Genomic DNA, 23057 nt, shown 5'->3' on the forward strand with positions numbered 1-23057 from the left:
ACCTTTTTAATTGTGGGGCTGAGCAAGGGGTTATAAGCTAGACTACATTTGTATTTTATTGGCTGTCCCAGTGTCACATGTACCGTACATGTACCAGTGTGGTACCAGTGCACGTTTGAGTCATGAATCAGTGAGGTTGAATACATACGGTACATGTGTTTTTTTGTGGGACAAAATCCATCCACAATGCATTGTTTTGATGGCAAGGGAGGGTAAACAAGACTAAGTTATTGATGAGCCTCAGGTCGTTATGAGGTTAGAATGGCAATGCTGGTAGATCAGAGTGCAGTCTCCGTGCATTCTCATTTCCTGCGTGGTCTTACTGGACATGATAACCATATTGATGGATTGCTCTGTCCAGGTCATGTGCTTGGTTATCAATCATTCTGATATATTGCATTATGCTTTGAATTTACTGAATGTGTATGTATGTACATAAACAAATACGTATTGGGAATGTAGTTCATTTTTGTGCATGCATGTAAGTTGTAACATACAATTTGTACATCACTAGGCATTCTGATGATTGTCAGAGCATACAAATGTATACTGATTGGAATGACGAGTTAACACCTCTTGTTCTACGAATAATTTATTTCCCAGAAAAATTCACTTCACGTGGTGTGTCTGTAAACTTTAATGACATACAAATTTACAAAGAAGCATGGTTACAGGAAGTGGTAACAAAAAGCGGCTTATCAAGCAGTACCAGTAGTGACCATGACGGGAAAAAGGTGAAAATTATGTCAATTTATGCAAATTAGTGAGAGATTTACTGGGTGAACTCAGTCATAGCCAAGCTCCTTAAGGTGATGAACTTGTTGCAAGGTGATTTGGAAAAATTGCTCTGGTCACTATAAGCTCTTAAGTTTATCATGACCCTGAGGCATGAATGTTCACGATTTACAAAACAAATGTATGCATCGCGCATTGTAAACACTCAGTGTAAACACAGGGTTTATTATGTCCTACATGGCTGCATTCAACAACATTTTCTGTTAAATGTCTTTTCTTTAAGGCAAACACAGAAATGTTGTGAATTACAAGGTAAATCATCACACCAGAACCTTACATTTCCTTCAGCTTCCCTGCTTGATGTGAGGAGCTACAGTTGTAGTCTATGGAATAGACGCTTGCATGGCTAGCGTCTTTGATATGCAAAGAAATACTGCATCTTGACCTCCAGATTCTGACCATTCAGCGGGCGCCTTCTATCGTGTCTTCGGTAACTTCAGTGTTTTATGACAAAAACATGGCAGCTATTGGCCAATCAACAGCTTTTGCCGAATTTCTGCTGGAAGTGATGTCACAAATTCTAAAGACGGCTCCGACTGGCTGGCGTGCGGGATGGCATAAATTTTACATGCATGGAGCAGACATTTGTTGTGTGGCTCTGCAACATTCGTCTGGTACATATGTACTTCCATTGTTACGTCGTTGATTTGCGGGGCATTTCTACACACATTGCCACATATGTACATGTGTATACTAGATCTCTCTCAAATGTCATCACTGCCTACAGATTGCCACATTCATCTGCATTTTGGGAGTCAAATTTTTCATGACGGCATCGTCTGTGCCGTATTTCGAAGAAGTTTCGAGCAACATGCGTGCATGTTAAAAACAGTTTGCACACTGCGCGTTCACATACTTGATGGCATTGAGTGTACGCAGTTGTAATTTTCCTACGAAGATAGCTGTCTATGAGAGGAGTCTATTTTGCCTTGTACTGTATAAGTAACATGTACTCCCCCCCCCCCCAACTCCTCCTCCTCCCCCTCCCCTGATCCCACTTCCCCTCCCCTGATCCCAATTCCCCTTGCCAAAAAAAAGTAATAGAGAAGAAAAGAAATCAGGCAATTTAGGGCAATCAGTCTAAACTGCATGATTGATCTAAGCTGGGCTGTTTATGGAATAAACACCAGAGGGCATATGATTCATGTCGGAAAGTAGACTGCAATTTTTCTCTCCTTTTTTTTTTTTTTTTTGGCCAAAAAGAATGTTATTCTTATGCCAGTATGGCTGATCATGAAGGATTGGCGTACCCAGGGAAATAAGTAAACGGAGCGCTTTGGCAGTGATGAAATTTCAGTTGATTAGTCTGCAAGATTTGGGTCACGATAACGCGCGAGCAAGAGACGCATGAATCATGTTTGTATGTTCATTGTAAATGTGTACATACAGCTAGGCATGGCTACATGTATAACAAGCTGTGATTTTTCATAGATCTTGCATGGACAGGGTTTTTGTTTAAAGCTATAGTCCATCATTTGCAGCCATCCGAAAAATTAATGGCGTATTATTGTTGAAAAACATACTTGGTTGAAAGATAGTAAGTGGACTAAACTCCCTGTGAAATTAATCTTTCTGGCAAGCTATCATTTTGAAGTAATCAACGAAAGAACGCCTTTCCAACGGTGCGCCTTAAGACGCACCGTAGGAAAATTTAAATTAGTAGTTCGTTTTGTTATTCAGCGCAGCGCGCGCAAGCATTGGCACGACGCACAGGCGCGCGCGGTTGCTATAATTCGTCGGATCAGTGCACGACATCGCGTATAGCTGCAATTCAAAACAATTCAAAACGTGACTCGGCAACTTTTGATTTGAAATTGAGATCCTAGAATGCTGGTTTTCTCGGAATATACAGCTGAAGCTGAGCTGTAAGTTCATCAGGTTAGTTGCTCAGTATCCTTCATTAGATTTTGAACTCTTTTATTGCTTCAAACGAACAAAATGCACAAATTACAAATGATGGACTATATATTTAATATGAAATGCAAAATACTGGAGTGGTTTTTTTAGTGATTTACTGACAATATTTTAGTGTTGAAAAACAGTTACCAGTACCGGTACCTGGATAATCGTATGTGGATAAATAATGTGCAGTATTGTATACAGTACAAGGTATGTACATGTACATGTACAATGCTTTAATTATGCTCGGATCCTATTGGGTGATAATCATTTCAGTTACCCAGTACTAGTCTGATCATAGTGAAAAGGGACTCTTAAATGCTAAATTAGTCGCTGATTTTTCCAGAAGTGAACCACATTATATTGCTGTAGACTGATTTCTCACAAAGCAAGTCTACAATGTATGTCAGCACTTTCAGTACAAAGAGATGTTCATGATCTGTACATGTCGACATGTCTGCCCGTACATGCTGTGCCATATGCAGTCTCCCTGTGGTTACAGATGGTGACCTCATCATTTGGAGATTCACCAGACACAAATATTTCAGCTGTTTGTTCAAGTATAAAAGGGGAAATTATATGTGCATGTAATATGAAAAAGTGGGTGTTTGTTCCGGTATGTTGCACACTAGCTTGTACAAAACAGTGTTAAAAACATACATTTTACATGTACATTGTACTTACAAACGCTGTCACTTACAATACCGGTAAGTACATAGTACATGTATTAAAGTTGTATGGTTGTACATGTATGGAAGACGATTTCATTCATTTAAGTTTTCCAAAGTTTTACTTGCACCATTCATTTTAAAGCAAAAGCTTAAAAACCTTTTGTTGGGCTGGCTAAAATGTTGAATGTATACTTGTAGGCCTATGTAATAGACCTGAGACCTAATGACGTAATGGCTTTGTTTACGTACATCGTATGCGGTTTTCTTATGGGAGTGAAGTCGGAACGCCAGACAAAGAAGGGACCGTCTACCACATAGGAAAGCGCACAAACAAAGCGTGACGTCATTAGGTCACGTCATTAGGTCACGTCATCAGCACAATATTTGTCATCATACATCATTTACATGCAATACTATAATTTACACACTTAAGTTGCTGTACCGTTAACTCAGCAACTCTGCCATGTACATGTACATTCTGTACATGTGTATTGTACCTTGAATATGTATTTTATGTACCGGACATGTACATGCACAAAAATGTACCATGCAGTGCCAGTCATTACTGCCCGAAGTGGGTCTAATTTTAAAAACGATTGAGCTATTTGAAGCCCGCCCCACGTATTTGGAAAATTGCAGGCAATTTGGCCGGTATCCAAAATTAAGTTGGTTGCCCTTTTCTCCGGGGTTCAATCTGGGGTCGTTTCCTCTAATCCTTTGCCCATATGGCCCGGGATAGGATCAAGCAAAGTGAAGCGAATCAATTATCCACGTACCGGTATTTCTTTGGATAGTTTTTGTTTTGATCAAATGCAGTACGTTTGTTCAGTGTTTCATTAAATCAATACAACTTGTTCTTAAGAACTTAATATTTTTCTCCATGCAATCATGTTCTGTGAAGTATTCAAAAAGGTCCAGACGCAGTCTTGTTTTTCATAATTCATTGCCAAATCTGCACAAATATCATACTTCAAAATGTGGAATTGGCTATTCCATAGACTAGAAAAGCCTGTCTCGGGTAAAAAAAAAAAAATTCTTCAGTCTTCACGTCATCTTTGTACTGAAGCATGCAGTGCGACGACGCTCCTATTTTGACAGAGCATTTGCCTGCATTGCTTGCAAGGTCGGGGTGAGGGATGAGATGTGGTTAATAATGTAATTTACTACATTGAGTGTCGCAACAGACATTGTCAATTAATCGAAGGCTTTGCGCACACGTGGCAAAGGGCAGTTGCCAGGCAGTCGATATTAAAGAGAAATTCTTGGGTTGTTGAACGCCAACAAGAATGTTATGAGCAGATAAGCGGTGACCTGAAAATGAAGATCATGTACAAAAAAAAAGTGTGAACAAAATACACATTATGTCTTGTACGTGTGAGCGCAAATTTGTATCCTTGTGGAGACATTTCCACAATAGGGAACAAAAGATTGTATAGGTCTCCACAGGGCAATTTCTATAGATGAATAGGTCTCCACAAGGTTTTCACGAAATAGATACATGTATATGGATTTTACTCAAAAACTAGGAATTTCCAAGACCTGTGGGTTGATCTGTCGCAAATGGAAGAGTTTTAGAAAAGGGATATTAAGTCCGAATTTCAGTCAAGGAAATTAATTCTGGTTAAAATAAGAGCATTTTGAAACTTCACTTTCAAACTCGAAAACTTTACTACACGAGAACAAAGAAATGTCTCCACAAGGATACAAATTTGAGAATGTGTGCGTGCACACGTTGCCTATACTCATGTAACAGTACATGTATGTATTTCACTTACACTGTACGACACTGACATTTAATCATGCCATTTCCCCTTGTAGATGTCTCAAGAATAACAGACCTTAATTTGTTTACCGGTTAATATTACCATTGGGCTCCATGATATCACTATCTGTTTGCAGTTACACCCTGTAATTATTATGAAGACAGTTCCTACATGGAACCAAATACTTTCTTAACAGTTTCATGTGTGCTCCAGTTGTCAATTATACAAATAATGAATGTTTGTGAGTGCAATGGTAAGAATAATTTCATGAGGTGACAGATGAAATGTTCCATTCCACGAGGCGAAGCCGAGTGGAATGGAACATTTCATCTGTCACCTCATGAAATTATTCTTACCATTGCACGAATGTGAAACATTCATTATTTGTTTTATATAACACCTGTATAAATCCTTGTCATCTGATTGGTTGACTTTTAATAGCCAATTTATTCAGGTTGAAAACTATTTAAAAGTTCGACAAGTTCATCATACTTATATTAATGCAAACTATTCGACAGGTTGAGAACAATCATATTCAATTTATCAATTTATCTCGATTTAAAACAGCGCCACCAGCAGCAGTGACAGCGTGCAATGGAAGTTCTATTCACAGTGCAATAGAACTTCCATTGCACTGTGCGCTGCGCGCCACGCGCGCGCCGTGCGTTGGTACGAATAATTCAATGACATGTGATCAACGATCCTCCAATCAGATGACGGGGATTTATTCAGGTGTTGTATAAAGGATAATATTTTTAAGTCAATTGTGCAGCATGTATGGTACAAAATGTAGAGATCAAGCGGCCAATCAATAATTCTGAACATTACGTTTGTGCAATTTGTTTAATTTTTTTTGTTTTTCCTCTTTCCTTTTTTTGCAGGAAGAGGAAGAGGAAATCAAGTTGGAGATCAATGTTCTTAAAAAGGTAATAAATATGATTATATTATGCAACATTTAGGCATATTATCATCAATTCAAATAGTATTAGAGTGCAGTTTGTCAGTGTCCTGAATATTGTTTTTCTCGGTTTAGATCCCCCCCCCCCCCCTTATTTCAAGAAAACATTCTAGTTAATAATTTTGTGAGCAAAACGCTATTGATTTGTAAATTAAATTAATTGCATGTAAATAATTAAATTTTGCATTTTCACAAGTTTAATTAATATGGCTTTTGGCTTTTGGTACAGAAAAGTTGATCTCTAAATTAGAACAATGTGAGTGGTTTCTTATTGATTGCATCAATGTTGTACTTGCTACGGTTTAACAATTCTGGTATCAGGAACTATCAGAAAAAAACATGTTTTTCTTCAAAATTACCCTGCCCCTTCCTGAGTAAAAAACTATTTAAACTCGACTATATCAACGCGAGTCAAAACTTGTTAACCATCAGACGTTATTTTGCTCAAATTCCTTTGAAGATGCATTTTACTTACAAGGACAAATGTTAATGGTGTTGACTACATTGGTTACATTTTCAATTACTTCTCCCTTGACCTCACACACTGTCACAACAATGAGTGATATATACGGGTATACACACATTAATATTGTGGTTGGAGGGTCAGAGTCAATAGTGCAGGATTTATACCCGTAATCTTCAAAGGGCTTTTGGAATTAGAAGGAGGGTTATTAATTATAACTAATGGGTTTGGCTCTCTGATTGAGCTTGGCTTCTTTCTTTCTTTTTTTATTCTGGGTGGGTGTTGTTGAGAGCTACCGTAGTACATTTAGGTCAGTTTCGGTAGATGTAAAGTGGGCAGGAAAGGCCATATATACAGTAGGCTGTTTGTATTATTGTAACCCAAGTGTGCTTGATCCTTAGTAATTTTATTTTTTTTACGGCCACCCTTTTTCTACTGTAACAACAGGCACTGTTGCAATGGGCACTGTAGTACTAGTACTGTAGTCTGATTATTTTGGGAGGCACAAGCATTATTTTAATTATTATTATTATTATTAATATTATTTATTCGGCCAACAAAAGTACAACATGATTACATATAACTTATCAATCGCCTAAGTCAAGCATCTATAGAATTTACATGTACCGGTATGTTAACAGTCACAGCCAGTCAATCCTGCTTTAAGTACAGGTAGGCTGGGAGCTCTTAACTGTCGAAAACAGTCACTTGATTGATTTTGACTGAAAGGACGACTTGGCACAGAATGGATGTTCGCATCTGGGTTAAAGGCCTTTTTCTCATTGTTATCAATCATTATTTACATTGCATAGGCAACCAAAATCCTAATAAAATTCATAATTATGTGTTTAATTGCGCAATTTCAATGAAACAAATGAAAAATTGTGAGACACTTTCATCCTCTAAGAATCCTACCAGTAGCTGACAATTATCAATTTTGACACAGCACTTTTTTAAATGAATAAAATGTTTGATTGTGGATAAATAATAGTTATTTGGGAGGTTTTCTCAACTCGTGTACCAGTAGAGTGTCCAATGGCAAACGTATTTGCCCATGCATGTATTCCCTGTGTTTCCATTTTAATCTGTGCACATTGCATAGGCCTAACGTCTTATCACATGCAAAAAAAAATCAGATTTACATTGGTTTGAATTTTTTGAACTGAATAGCTTCCTATTCTGAGTGTTTCCTATTTACCAATAACTATGGCAACGGGTATCAATACAGGAAATGACATTGGTTTGTGCAGGAAGTTCTTGCCTGTTTGCTGTCAGTCAAAGAAAACTTGCGTCACAACCAAACTCCATTTTCCCTTTCGTTATCGTGTATGGTTTGGCATTAGAAAAAAAAGTACAAATGTATTTAACGTCTTTAAGGTTCTCGGAAAAATTAGAAAAAATATGATTGTTACCTGCTGACACATAGCAAGAGAGAAAGTCACTTACATGTATTAACTTTTAGATTTTTGATCACTTTGAAAGAGAGCAGAAAATGAATTTGACATAACTTTCCCGGATCCTTCTAAATCTTACAGGAACATTCTAGCTTGGGTAATTATCTCAGACTGAATAAATAACTAATGTAATATTAATTATTTTATTAAAAAAAAACCTGGGCAAGTTTTCCAAGTTTGTGTACATGGCACATTTCAAAGTGCGTACAATTACAAGGTACCTGAATCCATCAAAATGCTCACCCTGTTCTGGAGGATTTCAGCGGATTGAGGGTACTTCCATTGTGAAAAAGTTGGGGGATTTTGATGGATTCAGGACAGTAAGCCTAGTGGTACTGCAGGATTTTGATGGATTCAGGATACCTCTATATTGAGCAGTTGGGGGACTTTGATGGATTCAGGATCTCAACAGTTTAACTCCATGGCTATATGTTTGGTGTGTATGAGGTACCGGTACATGTATGTACTACACTGGTGGATTCTGATGGACTCACTGGTGGATTCTGATGGACTCAGGACAACATTCTTTTACATGACAAAATTGATGGTTTTTGGCGGATTCAGGATAGTTTCTAGTAAAAGTGCTCAAGGGGTTAGGATTAAGACTAAACCTCAGATTTTAAACATCAGAAATTTATTATACTAAAAAATAAACCTTCAAAGTTAAATAAACAAAGTGATAATTAATTAAAGGGTAAAAATATACTCAATAATAATTGCCAGAATTCTAATAGTCACCTGATCTCTCTACTGACACTCCATGTATGTATACAGCAGACAAAATGTTTGTTTTTGGATTTAAACCTAATTGGTTTATAATGCGAATGCTCCCCCTTTCTTTCACCACACAGTATTCACATCACAGAAACATCGCCACGTACTACGGGGCGTTCATCAAGAAAGGACTACGAGGGACCGACGACCAATTATGGGTATGTACATGTGTACATGTACGTATGCAAGCTGAATTTGCACCATAATGCTGACAGCATACATACATGTACAAGAATTAGTCAAGACAATTGCCCATTAAAAATATGTATGTTGTTATTTGATTATGTATGTACATGTAGTCTCTGTTGTGCCTTTCCCACATGGTACATGTATGTACGTATGATCTGATACACCGTGCCCTCTGGAGACGTGTGTACAATAGGGAACAAAAGATTGTATACGTCTCCACAGGACAATTTCTATAGATGAATACGTCTCCACAAGATTTTCACGAAATAGATAAATGGATTTTACTCAAAAACTAGGAATTTCCAAGGTGGGTTGATCTGTCGCAAATGGAAGAGTTTTAGAAAAGGGATATTAAGTCCGAATTTCAGCCAAGGAAATTTTGAAACTTCACTTTCAAACTCGAAAACTTTACTACACGAGAACAAAGAAATGTCTCCACAAGAATACAAATTTCAGTATGTGTGCATGTACATGTGCAACATGTGCAGGAGAAAGTAGAGGTGTGCAAAAAAAAGTACTGGAACCGGGAACCGGCTACCCTATTGAAGTAAAACACGGATACCCGGGTACCCGTAAAAGAAACCCAACCCCAAAGTTCAAATCTCGGAAGTCGTCTGAAGCTTTGCAGTGTACCGTAAACTGCAACTTTTGCGAGCATCATCTGTCATGCATTAAAATGCGCATAAACGTGAAATCTGTTTTGGTTTTCCATGCAGCCTGGTCTTCATTTTGAAAATTCCCCACAAATGACATTCAAAATCTTGCTTTTGTCTTAGAAGTTGTTAAATTTGTAAAATTGGGTACGGGTACCCGATCCCATAATCTGGAACTGGTTCCTGACGTCTGCAGTCTGGTACTCAGGTATCTTGTTTCGATGCACACCCTTACATGTAGGAGATAGGAGACAGCTTTTGTAAAGTATCAACTGTTTAATGGCACCTGCATGAAAGTTTCAGTGAACGTTTAAATACCAAATTACAATTGTAGCGTGAATTCACATCCCCATTTGCAGTTGGTGATGGAGTTTTGCGGAGCGGGATCCGTGACAGATCTGGTCAAAGCCACGAAGGGCAACGCTCTGAAGGAAGAGTGGATCGCGTACATCTGCAGAGAAATCCTGAGGGTGAGTCTGGAAAAAGCCTCGGCAGGTTGACCAGGGTTTTTCATTCAGGGTTGGGGGGGAAATTCAAAATGGCGGCTTTTAACAAAGTTCAAGATGCAGGGGGGAGGAGTTTTTTGTTTGTGTTTGTTTTGAATGGGTATCGCCTAAACATTAAGGCGAAGGACACTCAAAGGTTTGGGCTACAAACTAGAAAGAATAGAGAAAGAAAGAAGTCACAGTGAAAGAAGGTATCTTAAAAGAGTGAATGTAGAAAGGAAGCATGATTCTGGTAAAGAGTTGCAAAGAGGCAGCATAAAAGAAACTAGAGGAATACATGCACTTTCCATAACTAGTCTTAGAAACTATGGCAGTAAAAGGGTGTGAATTAGGCAGCGAAGCGCATGGATTGCTAGAAAGAACGGTCAGGGGGAACAGGTCAAGAAAGGCCGCCGGAACACTCCCGTGGTGGTTTCTTAAAAAAAAATAAGGATGTAGAGAAGCTTCAGATCGTTGGACGTGAAGAGGTTCCGGGAAAGATGCCAGGTCCTCAACCACCAGCTTGGAGATGTGTCGCTGAATTTTATCTAAGAGGGATAGGTAACACGCCAGAGCACCACTCCAGATGCGGCTGCAGTATTCCATCATGGTACAAAATCGTGGTCTTGCATACATGGAGTATGGCCAATGCAGGGAGGAACTCCGAGCACCATCACATTATCATGGTTTTTTTTTTTTAATACTTTCTGTGCATTGTGGTGACATACATGTACAATGTACGCAACTCACTACTCATTTTGAGCATGGCACTAATTTTCAAAGTGGCAAAAAGTTTTTCATTTTTTTGTTCAGTGTCAATGGAAGCATTCTCAGTTCTTCCACAAGTGTGGAAGAAGTGCAAGTGCCTGGTGAGACTGCCGGTTGTTGATACCGCTTGCCAATGGGACACAAACATTCAAAAAGAAAAAAAATACACAGGCTGTTAACAGAGTACATACATCACCACTCGCTGCTGTCTGAACAGTGAACATTAAACTGTATTGGCCCCTATCAGATTTCAAGTTTATTTGGTTTTCTAGTATACCCAGATAGAATAAATATACACAGAGTATTTTTTTTCCTACAAAGCCCTCTGTGTTTTATAAACATTGGAACCATAAAGGGGCTACAAATTTTCTCAGTGTGACACATGTCCATTCTCTATGATTTGATGTAAATTGCTGTAGAAAATAAATGTTCATTTTCTGTACTGATCAACTATAAGGCCAAAAAAAAGTTTCTGGTATGCGCGTGCGTCGCCGTAGCCATGCGCGTCGGCTAAATGAAAAAGTTTTTTTTTTTCAATGAAAGATAATGTCTCAAAACCGCCAAACTCACTGGTTTGACTAGAATCCTGCTGCTGCACAATTTGAACCTGTTTTTAGATTGGGTTATGGTCGAGAATAAGCTTTATGTGGCCTCTCTGGACGCCCATATATTTGCACTAAGTTTAGTCGGGCACCATTTGCAGTCATCAGCCGACATTTGAAGCAAAAAAATCAGGTAAAAAAAGCCGCATCGCCGCACCACTTTTTGGGCAAGTTCCATACCAGAAACTGGAGACTTTTTTTTTTGGCCTAAGAGAATGCATGAACTGGTTCCCACTTTGTAGGTTGAGTTTATTGTACACACAAGTTATTGTTTGGCCGGTCCACGGGTGACTCATTGACTTCCCTGCTTTTCACACTTTGTGTGGTTTTTCACACACAGATCAAACAATTCCCTTTTCATTGGCAAACCCCAAGTGGCTGTATCAAAAGCAGAGATTGACACAAAACCCAGGACATTGTCCATTAACAAAACATGGGGTTTTGTGAACTCAACCATTTACTTGGAAAACTGTAGGTGAAGGTGTGAATTTCCGACAAATTATATATGAAGATTAATACAATAATGAGGATATTGCCCGTTAACAAATAATTGGGTTATGTGAACTCAACCATTTTACTTGGAAATCTCTACCGGTAGATGTGAATTTCCAACAAAATATATGAAGGTTAGGCCAAAAAAAAAAAAGTCTCCGGTTTCTGGTATGCGCGCGCGTCGCCGTAGCCATGCGCGTCGGCAAAATGAAAAAGTTTTTTTTTCAATGAAAGATGATGTCTCAAAACCGCCAAACTCACTGGTTTGACTGGAATCCTGCTGTTGCACAATTTTAATGTGTTTTTAGATGGGGTTATGATCGAGAATAAGCTTTATTTGGCCCTGGTCTCCCTTAATACCGTATTGGCAGTAAGTTTAGTCGGGCACCATTTGCAGTCATCAGCCGACATTTGAAGTAAAAAAAACAGGTAAAAAAAAAAAAAAGCTGCGTCGCCGCACCACTTTTTGGGCAAGCTCCATACCAGAAACCGGAGACTTTTGGGGGGGGGGGGGGCCTGAAGGATGGAGTTTGTACCACCGGAAGTATTAATAATTGTAATTCAGGATGTGTGTTTAAAAATTGCAAATTACCTGGTACTTTTATTGGAGTTATGAGCAATAGAATTTTACGTTTTCACACCTACACCTACCTTGTTGACACTGAGGCAGTTTTTAATGAAATCAGTTTTTTGCATTGATAGTACTAACCAGGGTGACCAATGTGAGAGATTAGTGTAAGGGCAGAAAGGTTTTTTTTGTGGGGGCAGTCGGATTTTGAAGTCCTTCCAGTAATCATTTGAAAATTTCTAAAAGAATAATACCTTTAAAATATTGAACAATTTGAACTTTGGGTCAAATATTTTTCTATCAGAAAGGGGTTTTTGTGGGGGCAGTTGGATTTTGAAATCCTTCCAGTAATCATTTGAAAATTTCTAAAAGAATAATATCTTCAAAATATTGAACAATTTGAACTTTGGGTCAAATATTTTTCTATCAGAATTATCAGAAAGGGGTTTTTGTGGGGGCAGTTGGATTTTGAAATCCTTCCGGTAATCATTTGAAAATTTCTAAAAGAATAATATGTTTAAAAAAATATTGAACAATTTGAACTTTGGGTCAAATATTTTTCTATCAGAATTATTTTTCCCACCTAAGATTTCAGCAAAACCGCACTTGTGATATGCTCACACATGTTTTACAATGTACATACTGTACCATATGCATGCACTTAGTTGTTCATGGACGGTAGGATACATACTGTTCACTGTACAAATGCATATTGACCACTGTGGGGAGATTGTAGAGGTCATTGACACCAGTTTGCCTGAATAATCATACCTCATGATCCTGCGGGCAAACTGAAAGTACAATTTCTTACAATGAGGTTATGTGTGTACACGTAAATGTTGTGAACATACCGGTACATGTATTCATTACAGTGTGCATACGCACATACATAATGTCAATGGCCACATAATGTATACAATTCTGTACCGCGCAGCAACATGCACGTACATTTGTACAATTAAAGGGAATATACAACATTTGCAAACATTGGAAAACAAAACTACCAAATTTTTACGAAATAGCTTACTAGGATGTTGGTAAATGAAAGTCTAAAGCATCCTGTAAAATTATGGCACCTGGTGTGAAGTCATTTTCAAGAAAAGTGGTATTTTGTATAAATTTCCAACAGTGGTCGTCCGACCACCGTTTGAAAAACCTAACTATTTTTCAACTACTGCTCCAAATTTACCATTTTTTTTTTTCAGTCCAAATTTTGTTTGCTATTGATTTACATGTTCATGAACGGGTGCAGGCCAGCTAGACTGGTTTCCTTACCTTACAATTTTCCGGCATCTATAAATTGATTCATTTCATCTCTGGTGGAGTCAGGGAACCAGACTACTTGAACATTTTTGTTTTTGTTGGTTTTTCCAGCATTTTCGAACACAAAACTTCAAACTTGTCAGTGTAACAATATTTGATATATTATACTAACCCCTCAAATTTCTGAAAATTTCAGCAAAAGCCAATGATGTACATTCCCTTTAATGCACGTATGGCAGAAGCCATCAACCTTCGTCAAACTTGGAAAGAAAGTACGAAGGAAAATCTGATGACTTGTGCAAGTCTGTACATAAATGCCTCACAGAGCTTATAAAAATATTATCGTTTGTTGATCTTGCAATCAAAATAGCTGGACACTAGAGTTGAAAAGGTCAGCATAAATACATGTAGCCTGATCTCTGAAGGCAAAGACTGGGAAGAATTTGCACTGTCAGATACTAGTAGTACATGTATGGTGAATTGTGTGACTGACCCAATAGGTGTTTTGATTGTTCAACTTGGCGAGCCCATGACTGGTCAAATTCTGCATGTCTATTGTTATGGTCTTGTGAACAGGATTGAAATAACAAGAGGTCAAACAAACACTTACCGTGTATAATTTGTAATTTTACAAGTAAAAGCACGTCAATACTTGTACATGTACACAGCACCTTGTAAACCATTATAAAGGTGCTATGTAATGGTTCTCATATTTCTCATGTACATATACTTCATTTACCTGTCTCTAATAATAGACATAATTTCCAGCGCCTTGAGTACCTAATTGTTGGTAGATACGTGCGCTATATAAGACTTCGGTATTATTATTATTACATACCGGTAAATATGTAAACTGACATCACAAATACATCCATGTAGTACAATATGTACCCCAAAATGAGACGGGCCTGGCACAGGCCCTAGTGGACAAAAATGAAAACAAAATGAATGGAGGTGATTTTTTTTTCGATTTTCAAATTTTACTATTTGTAACCTTTGATATAAATAGTATAAAAATCGTTGAATTAAAGTGTTCTTCAGGGGAAACAAAATTGGCATCTTTCATTTTCAAGGCCACAAAACGCAAACTTTAAAGGCTTTTTTCTCAGTATATTACTTTTTTTTTTAAATGCCAATAAATGCGAAGTTTAAAAGAGCCACAACTTGTCCACGGAATGTCCGAATGGAGTGCATCAAACAGTATTGTAAGGCATTATCTTAATTTCTGCTCAGTTTTGTCTCACTTTTTCCAGATAGCCTCACATTTATGACGTACGGCATGCTTTCACGCTGCGAATTTGCAAACGTTGAACACATTTCATCTCTGGGGAACTTCGCAGCGAATGTTTTATGACATATTCGCTTCACATAAATTTGCATTCGCGTGGACTACATGTACATGTGTATGAGCCAGCATTTACATACATTTTGTGTACATACCAGTACATGTACATGTACATGTCTGCCCTGGATTGTAACATGTACAATCATGTTTAATGGTGCTCATGCATACAGACAAATATTTAATCATCTAAAGTTTATGGAAAATGACAGGAGGCTATGTACATGTGTATGTACAGTATACAATTTCTGTGTTGCATCTTCTTTGAGATTTATTTACAACTTTTGTTTTGGCCTTGGCTATTAAAATGATTAAATATGGCCCACTTTTTTTATTTCAGAGTTGAAGTACGGTAAGAGCATTAAACAGACACTTTATAATCATAATTGCTTAAAATAGTTTTAATGTACACAATGTGTAAGGAGTAAGCTGATGTCAAAAATTGGAAGTTACATGTAAATCATTAAAATTCATGATACACCTCAAGTTAAAGGTATCTGTAATATACAACATTTGCAAACATTAAAAACAAAACTACTAAATCATTATGAAATATACGTTACGTCTCAATCATCCTGTGAAATCATGGCACCTGGTGTGCTCTCATTTTCAAGAAAAGTGGAATTTTTGTATCAATTTCCAACGATGGTCAGCCGACCATCTTTGGGAAAAAATGGTGATTTTTTTTCAAACACTCGACTGCCCCCAAATTACCAAATCGAACTTTAAACAGGTCAGTGTAACAATATTTGCTACCGGTATATAATAGTTTAATACTTTCCCTCAAGTCCATCCATTTCTGAACATTTACAGCAAAAGCAAATTACCTTTAAATCATTAAAATCCATGATACAGCTGAAGTTAAAAAAAACCTTCATAAGAATTTAAATACTGCTACTGTACTTCCCTTATTTTTAACCTGCAGGCCCTTATAATATCTTTATTTGAGCTGGAAATCCGGATAATCTGCATTTGTCTACAGTCTTTTTTTTTTTTTTTACCTGTGGCCACTTTGGCTCTGGAATACTCAGCAACAGAGGCATTTGTTTCCAAGCGGTTAAGCATGCAGGTCGACCGTGTGGTAATCTATTCCCTGCAGCTGCTGCTTCAAGGAAATGAAAAGAAGCTGGATGTGAAAAGGTTTCTTTCCCTGGAGCAAAAGAAAGGGGCTGAGGCGGTGGCAGAGGACAGAGGAACAACTTTGGAGCGGCGAACCATGAACAATGTTGGGGGTTAACTCTGATTGGATTTGCCTTCCTTATGGTGTGTGAACTGATGGGAGGTGTTGGAAGGTGCATGCATGTTGAGTGGGGATATATTTGGTCTACTCAGATGTGGGTTTTTTTATTGAGATGAAGCCCTTATTTATATGACGGTCTTAGTTTTTGCTACTTACATTGTAAATTACCGGTAGTCCCTGAATTTATATAAAGTGGATGCACTTTGTACACATACCAGTATTAGTATGCATTGTGTATACATACATATGTAAATTTGCAATACAAGAATTTTTTTTACTGATATTAATCCTTTTGGCAATCCCGTTAATAGTTTCATTTGCCTATTTGTTGTTCTATGCAAGTCATTTTGTTCTGTGCGTATGTACAATGTACGTACAAATGTACGGGTATGTGTACTTCTTCAATTCAGTATCGTACCACCTGAGACAAAAACTCAAAGGGGCTACGGACTATAGAAACCATAATATGACATTACAATGTACGGGCCCACGAAGTTGCATTGAAAGTTTGTGAACCTTAAGATGTACATGTACCATATACTGCCCACATACATTTAAGTATCTTTTGCCGTAAAACCAGGGAGACAACAGATTATTCAGTAATTATGGTAAGAGTTGCATCTACCGGTACATGTACACGTATGTATATAGGCCATAAAATACATGCTTACTATCTCAGATGCATGGGATTATACACACAAGTCACACTTTCATCCAAAATAAATAGCAAACTGAGTAATGGCTCTGTTTATCATAAGCGAAGAATCTTTGCATTTGTACATATCCTGCAACTAAGGATAGTGTGCTGACATGATTAGCACAGAGTAGCAGACAATATTGAGCACAAATTTTGTGGATAGAGTCATTTTGCATGTTGATCACTACTAAAAAAAAAAAAAAATTCCAATATGATCAAGTCTGCTACCGGTAGTAATGGGGCATGGTCATCCCATCCAGATCTCACTGGTTAGTTCTGGATTCTCCTTATCCCTCCTCATCCGTGTCACCAGATCCTCTTGGTTTTCGGGAGGCTCCGCCTCTTGTGAGACTGCTGCGATGTTGGATGTCTGCGTATTGGTAGGGCTCCCTCTCTTGATGCAAAGATAGACCACCATCAGCGTTATGATGACATTAAGCAGAAGGCTCACGTAGATGCCAATCACGAGATGCGGCTGCCCGGAGAAACGATTATCAGTTGCCGTGGGAGGGATTGAATCTTCGGGACGCCCTATTGGCGCTGTTGGGCATGGCTGTCCATTGGGAAGAGCAGTCCGCGGTGACGTGGTCAAATCTTCACCTTGTGCTCTATGCGTTCTACCTTCTGTTGTGGGCATCATGCCAGGCTTTTCATTTGGAGGGTTGACCACATCTACTTGAAGGATGTAATACATGTACATGTACTTCACTGGTGTTGGGGCTTTGCATTGGTACATGTACAAGTACACACCCGCATCGTCCGGAGTGACGTTGGACAAGCGAAGAGTTGTGGATTTTTTGTTCCAAGTTATCAAGTGCGCGGTGTCATTGCTAATCTTTCTTGGATACTTCTCTCCGATTGTGGAAATCGAGAACCACTTTGAAGTCTCGTTGGCGGGTTTCCGTTTACTCTTGCATAAACGGTTACATGTAAAGGAGGCATCACTTCCCTCTGTTGCATTGATATTTTCAACCGGAGGCAGTTTGCCCTCTGTTGGGGCTCTGATCATGAAGAAAGTAAACAGCAAAGCTGTGATTGTTAGGAAAGCAGTGTACCTGTATTGCATTGTTTTCGGATGACCCCAAAAATCAATCGATCTTGAAAAATGCTGAAGTTGCCGTTCTTAGGTTTTGAATCAAACAAGGGCCTGCATGTACATGTACGCATTCAACAAATTAAACACTGTGCCACAGTGAATGATTACGTGTATGATGACAGTGGTGATCGGCTTACATGCAGTTTTATAGGACTACTGGCTCGTTTATCATTGTCAAAATGTGTATTTGTGTACGTGTACATGTACATATTTCTCACAAGAACATGACATCTACTGGTACGTGTGCAAATTTCTGTTTTCGGTTTCTGTTCGGTACGAGTACAGTTTAGTTTTTAAGTTCTTACACTAAAACAATTACAAAAGTAAAAGAAAGAGTGAGAGTATGGGCAGTACACATAATGAGGATGTTATGGAAAATACTGTTTTCTTGTTGTTTTGGTCATTACACCATCGTGACAACCCATCACATGCTAGAGTTGCGCAATTCTGAAAAAAAAACTTCGGGATTCTCAACAAAATGTCCAACATGTGAAAGTTCAATAGCTGATATGATAGGGAGTGACAATATGCACTATAAAAAAGAAAGCATGTCAAATCAGGCCAACACCACTTCATTAGGAGTCAGGTTGGCGTAGCGGTACTTTCCTCGCCTTCCACCGCTGTGACCCGGGTTCGAATCCCGCCTGGGCCAATATGTGGATTGGGTTTTCAGTCCCTGCCTGATTCCGTGGGTTTTCCTCAGAATATTCTTCTGGGCTTTTCCTCCCACCTCTAAAACTGTAATTTCTTCTCATTGTCTTCTCTCCACAGGTTACTTCAGGCTTGCGAGCTACAGTGACTAGGGCGCTTTTGAGGAAGCCTTGGTTTCATTACCAAAAATGATTAATAATAATTACTGCAACTTAATATTTGCAAGTACAAAAGTTATAAAAAGGAGCATCTGGATCCAAGAAGAACAAGTCTCTCTTTCCATACATTCTCTCCATAAGTCTTGCCACCAGACTACTAGATTGTCGGTCTTAAAAATAAAAATGTGCAAATCTCGTTTTGCCTTCAATTTTTACTCTCTGATGAAAAAAAGGTTGAATAAAATAATGTTCAAATTTTTCATTGTGACCTCAAAAGTGTGATCAATTTCAATTGTTAATACATGTAATTGTTCGCATGTTTTTTTTCTCTTGCAGGGACTAAGTCATCTCCATGCCAACCATGTCATCCACAGAGACATCAAGGGGCAGAATGTGTTGCTGACAGAGGATGCAGAGGTCAAACTAGGTCAGCCTCTTTCACTTGAAATTAAGTTATATATTGCAAGTTTATAATCTGCTGTTGTCATTTTTAGTGCTTGGGATGGGTTATCGCCCCAGTGTGTACAAGTTAGCCCATGGGCTCCGAACTATGGTCCTTTCTATCACAAATTTCAATTCCCTTTCAAATGATAAGTGAAAAAAATGGGAATCACAATTCAAATTACACTGTATAAACATAATCACAACTTAACAGCGAAAGGAGAGTCTTTGACACAGTTTAGTTGAATGTGGGAGCAGACATCAAGGGGGCAGAATGTTTTGCTGACAGAGGATGCAGAGGTCAAACTGGGTCAGCCTCTTTCACTTGAAATCAAGTTATATTTCAAGTGTACAATCTGGGCCCAATTTCATAGCGCTGCTTAACAGCCGACTTTGTGCTTACCGAGCCTCCATCTATTTCATCAGGGACCGTTAAGCAGTAAGCACAGCAAAAGCACGCTTAAACCCAGAAGAAAACTTTGCTTAAATCAGTGACGTAACAATAGAAATCTTCATTCGCGCGCAACCATTAGCATGAAATAGTGCTTAAGCAGCAGCATGATTTTCTGCTATAGTAAGCACAACTTTTCTGCTTACTGTTAAGCAGCGCTATGAAATTGGGCCCTGCACTTGTGAAAATTGACTAGAGTTATGCATATTCAGACTTTGAAGCTTTTTCAGGTACCAGAATTTTTTTGTTTTTTTGTAAAGTACAAAATGTTACACAACCTTTACGTTTAATTGAAAGATTTGACACCAAAAAGAAAGTTAAGAACTTTCAACTCATGAATGATATATAACAGTACATGTACATATGTATCAAAACTAAATTATCATGCCTTAAATTTATGATATGTATTGTGATACATTTTATCATATATCGTGACCTTAGTATTTAGGTTAGTAACATATCATCAGTAAGTTAACCTTACACCCTATACATAGTCTTTATGAATTTGTCCATACATGTCTTCCTCCAGTTGACTTCGGCGTGAGTGCCCAACTGGACAAGACTATCGGTCGCCGTAACACCTTCATCGGTACCCCGTACTGGATGGCGCCCGAGGTCATCGCCTGCGACGAGAATCCCGACGCGACGTACGATAATCGCAGCGACCTGTGGTCCCTGGGGATCACCGCGCTGGAGATGGCTGAGGGACAGCCTCGTAAGTTCAGAGTCTGCATTAAACCATGATGTCATTAAGCATATCCAAAACAAAACGATATTGAGAAGGTCCCTTAATAGCTGATTATACAAATCCTCTGGGTCCATTTCATTGCTCCTCTTAGCATAAGCGCAGAATTTCTACTAAATATCAGAAAGTTCTGTGTTAACAGAAAATGTATTGCAGAGGCTAGCGAGGAATTTCGGCATGTGTAAATGCATAAAATCTCATCTTCAAGCAAACCTGAATTCTCGATCCTAATTGGTCAATGCATGGCAACAACAGTGTGGTGTAATTGGTCCGTATCGCACTAAGATTTGTAATGACTCGCGTCAATGACTCAACTGGAGTCCAACTCGAGTCACAATTTTTGGTGACTCGACTCGACACGAGTTCCTATGGGTAAATGACTCACCTCGACTGGAGTCACTGCGAGCAAGTGACTCAACGGAGTCACTGGGAGCAAGTGACTCGACTTGACTCGAGTCCCTCATCAAAAAACTCGACTCGACTCAAGTGAAAGCTAATAAGACTCATATCCCAAAAATAAAAGCAAAACTTTGCAAAAAAAAGTTGCAATGACTGACGGTGCTAGTCATGTTCAACGTACAACGTGTCACAGACACGTTACTTATTGTTCCTCTTCTTTAACTTTCCCTATAAATGTCATCGACCTTCACTTCCTTGTCGTGATATGAATTAAAAACTTTCAATTTCAAATCTTCTTTGTCAAATCAAGGTTATTAAAATAAATGATGCTGCAGTGTACATGTATATATAGACACCCATCATAGTTTTACTTTCATGAATTTCATTGTGTGGTTACGGAAACCTTGTATTCACAACCATTCAGTGTGTGATTGATTTCCACAGATCATCTTATTTTGTTTGAGGAACGACTTTTACATTGTGGTTTTTCTTTTCCCCATCTGTTTTTGCAGCTCTTTGCGACATGCACCCCATGAGGGCGCTATTTCTCATCCCTCGGAATCCGCCACCTAGGATGAAAAGCAAAAAATGGTGAGAGACAGGGTTGTCTGAAGAAAGCATTGCAACTTGGAAAATGTTAACTTTTATTTTGGGCTTTGCCTTTTGCCGACGCTGGCTTGGTGGTGGAGTGTGGCAAGATGTCCACACTAGTCAGCAGAAGGTCCTGGGTTCGAGTCCCACCCGAGTAAGCTTGTGATTTTTTTCTCACAAGCCATCAGACAACACTGAGTTTACTTTGTTTATAAATATGTCAGCAAAGGGCAAAACCCAATGTAAAATGAACATCTCCCCATCTGATAAAAAGTTTGTAAAATGTACACAGACAAAATAATGTTTTCCCGCAATAAACGGATATTCTCAACACTAGTGTTTTCATTTAAAAACTTGAAACAACGGTAGAAAATTGTTTGAAAAATATAGGTATCTTTACATAATTTCAATGTTACATTTGCGTAGAGACCAACAGAAATGCACAAATACTTTCCAAAGAAGCAAATACAGTTGTAGAAAAGGTGTCCCCCCCCATGTGCCGTCTATTTGTTATTTTGGGCTAACCACAGCATTGATTGATGTCCAGCAGAAATATGCAATGCAATTGGGAAATTATGCACTTGTCTGAAACATACACATGTTGACTTAAACAATTATTCTGAAACTTTGTTTTGAACTGGCTGAGTGATCTCATTTTCCCCCTCCCTTCAACGCAGGAGTAAGAAATTCTCCAACTTTGTGGAGAAGTGTCTGGTGAAGAACTACCACGATCGGCCCAACACCACACAGCTGCTGAAGCACCCTTACATCAAGGACCTGCCCAATGAGAGGCAGGTTCGAATTCAACTCAAGGACCACATCGACCGCACCAAGAAGAAGAGAGGTGAGAATCCAGTTTGTGCCTTTTTTTTGGGGGGGGGAACAAAAGAATAAAAAGGCCCCGTCATTCATAAAAATCTGTAGTGTCCATGTTGTAATCAAGCCCATCACAAGTCTAGTCAAAAGTAAATCACAAGACCTGTCGTGATTCCAGTCTTACATGTAAGTAAACAGTGGATGAACAACAACTGAGGACTGCTTTTGTCACAGTTCATTTGAATAACTTGTGACTTGACTTTAGAAGGGAGGATTTGTGATGGACTTGTCATGGACTAGACTTCAACAGTGAATATTTTGATATAGGAATGATTAAGTTTTCAAAAATGAAAACAAAAATTGTGGCGAACCTTAAATACAAATTTTAGGTTTATTGTCTCTGAGAGGTTTTGAGGAAAATTAACATTTGGCATGAAATTTTTTAGGGTTCATGTTCCCTTCGAGAAAGCTTCGTCAAAATTTCAACCATTTCTCTAAATCACCTGTAACTCACTTCTTTAAAGACTCAGTGCTCTGTGACATGGAAGTAAAATTGGGAAAGAAACGTGAATGAAATTGTTATCACTTTACATGTACATGTAAATGAAGTCATAACCTAAAATCAAAGTATTG

At 38.5% G+C, this 23057-nt stretch overlaps 1 protein-coding gene across 4 annotated transcripts in view; it reads left to right on the plus strand.

The window, feature by feature from the left end:
• LOC119723555 (mitogen-activated protein kinase kinase kinase kinase 4-like) overlaps positions 1-23057 on the plus strand; it is a 63089-nt gene that overhangs the window by 16068 nt on the left and 23964 nt on the right. For all 4 annotated transcript variants that reach the window (XM_038194267.1, XM_038194269.1, XM_038194268.1 and 1 more), the window contains exons 4-10: positions 6010-6054; positions 8855-8935; positions 9979-10089; positions 19318-19408; positions 20403-20588; positions 21530-21608; positions 22286-22452. In XM_038194267.1, the coding sequence (XP_038050195.1) occupies positions 6010-6054; positions 8855-8935; positions 9979-10089; positions 19318-19408; positions 20403-20588; positions 21530-21608; positions 22286-22452 (760 nt within the window). The remainder of the gene's footprint in view (positions 1-6009; positions 6055-8854; positions 8936-9978; positions 10090-19317; positions 19409-20402; positions 20589-21529; positions 21609-22285; positions 22453-23057) is intronic.

Source organism: Patiria miniata, unplaced genomic scaffold (assembly GCF_015706575.1).
Source record: "Patiria miniata isolate m_02_andy unplaced genomic scaffold, ASM1570657v1 HiC_scaffold_17, whole genome shotgun sequence".
NCBI lineage: Eukaryota > Metazoa > Echinodermata > Asteroidea > Valvatida > Asterinidae > Patiria > Patiria miniata.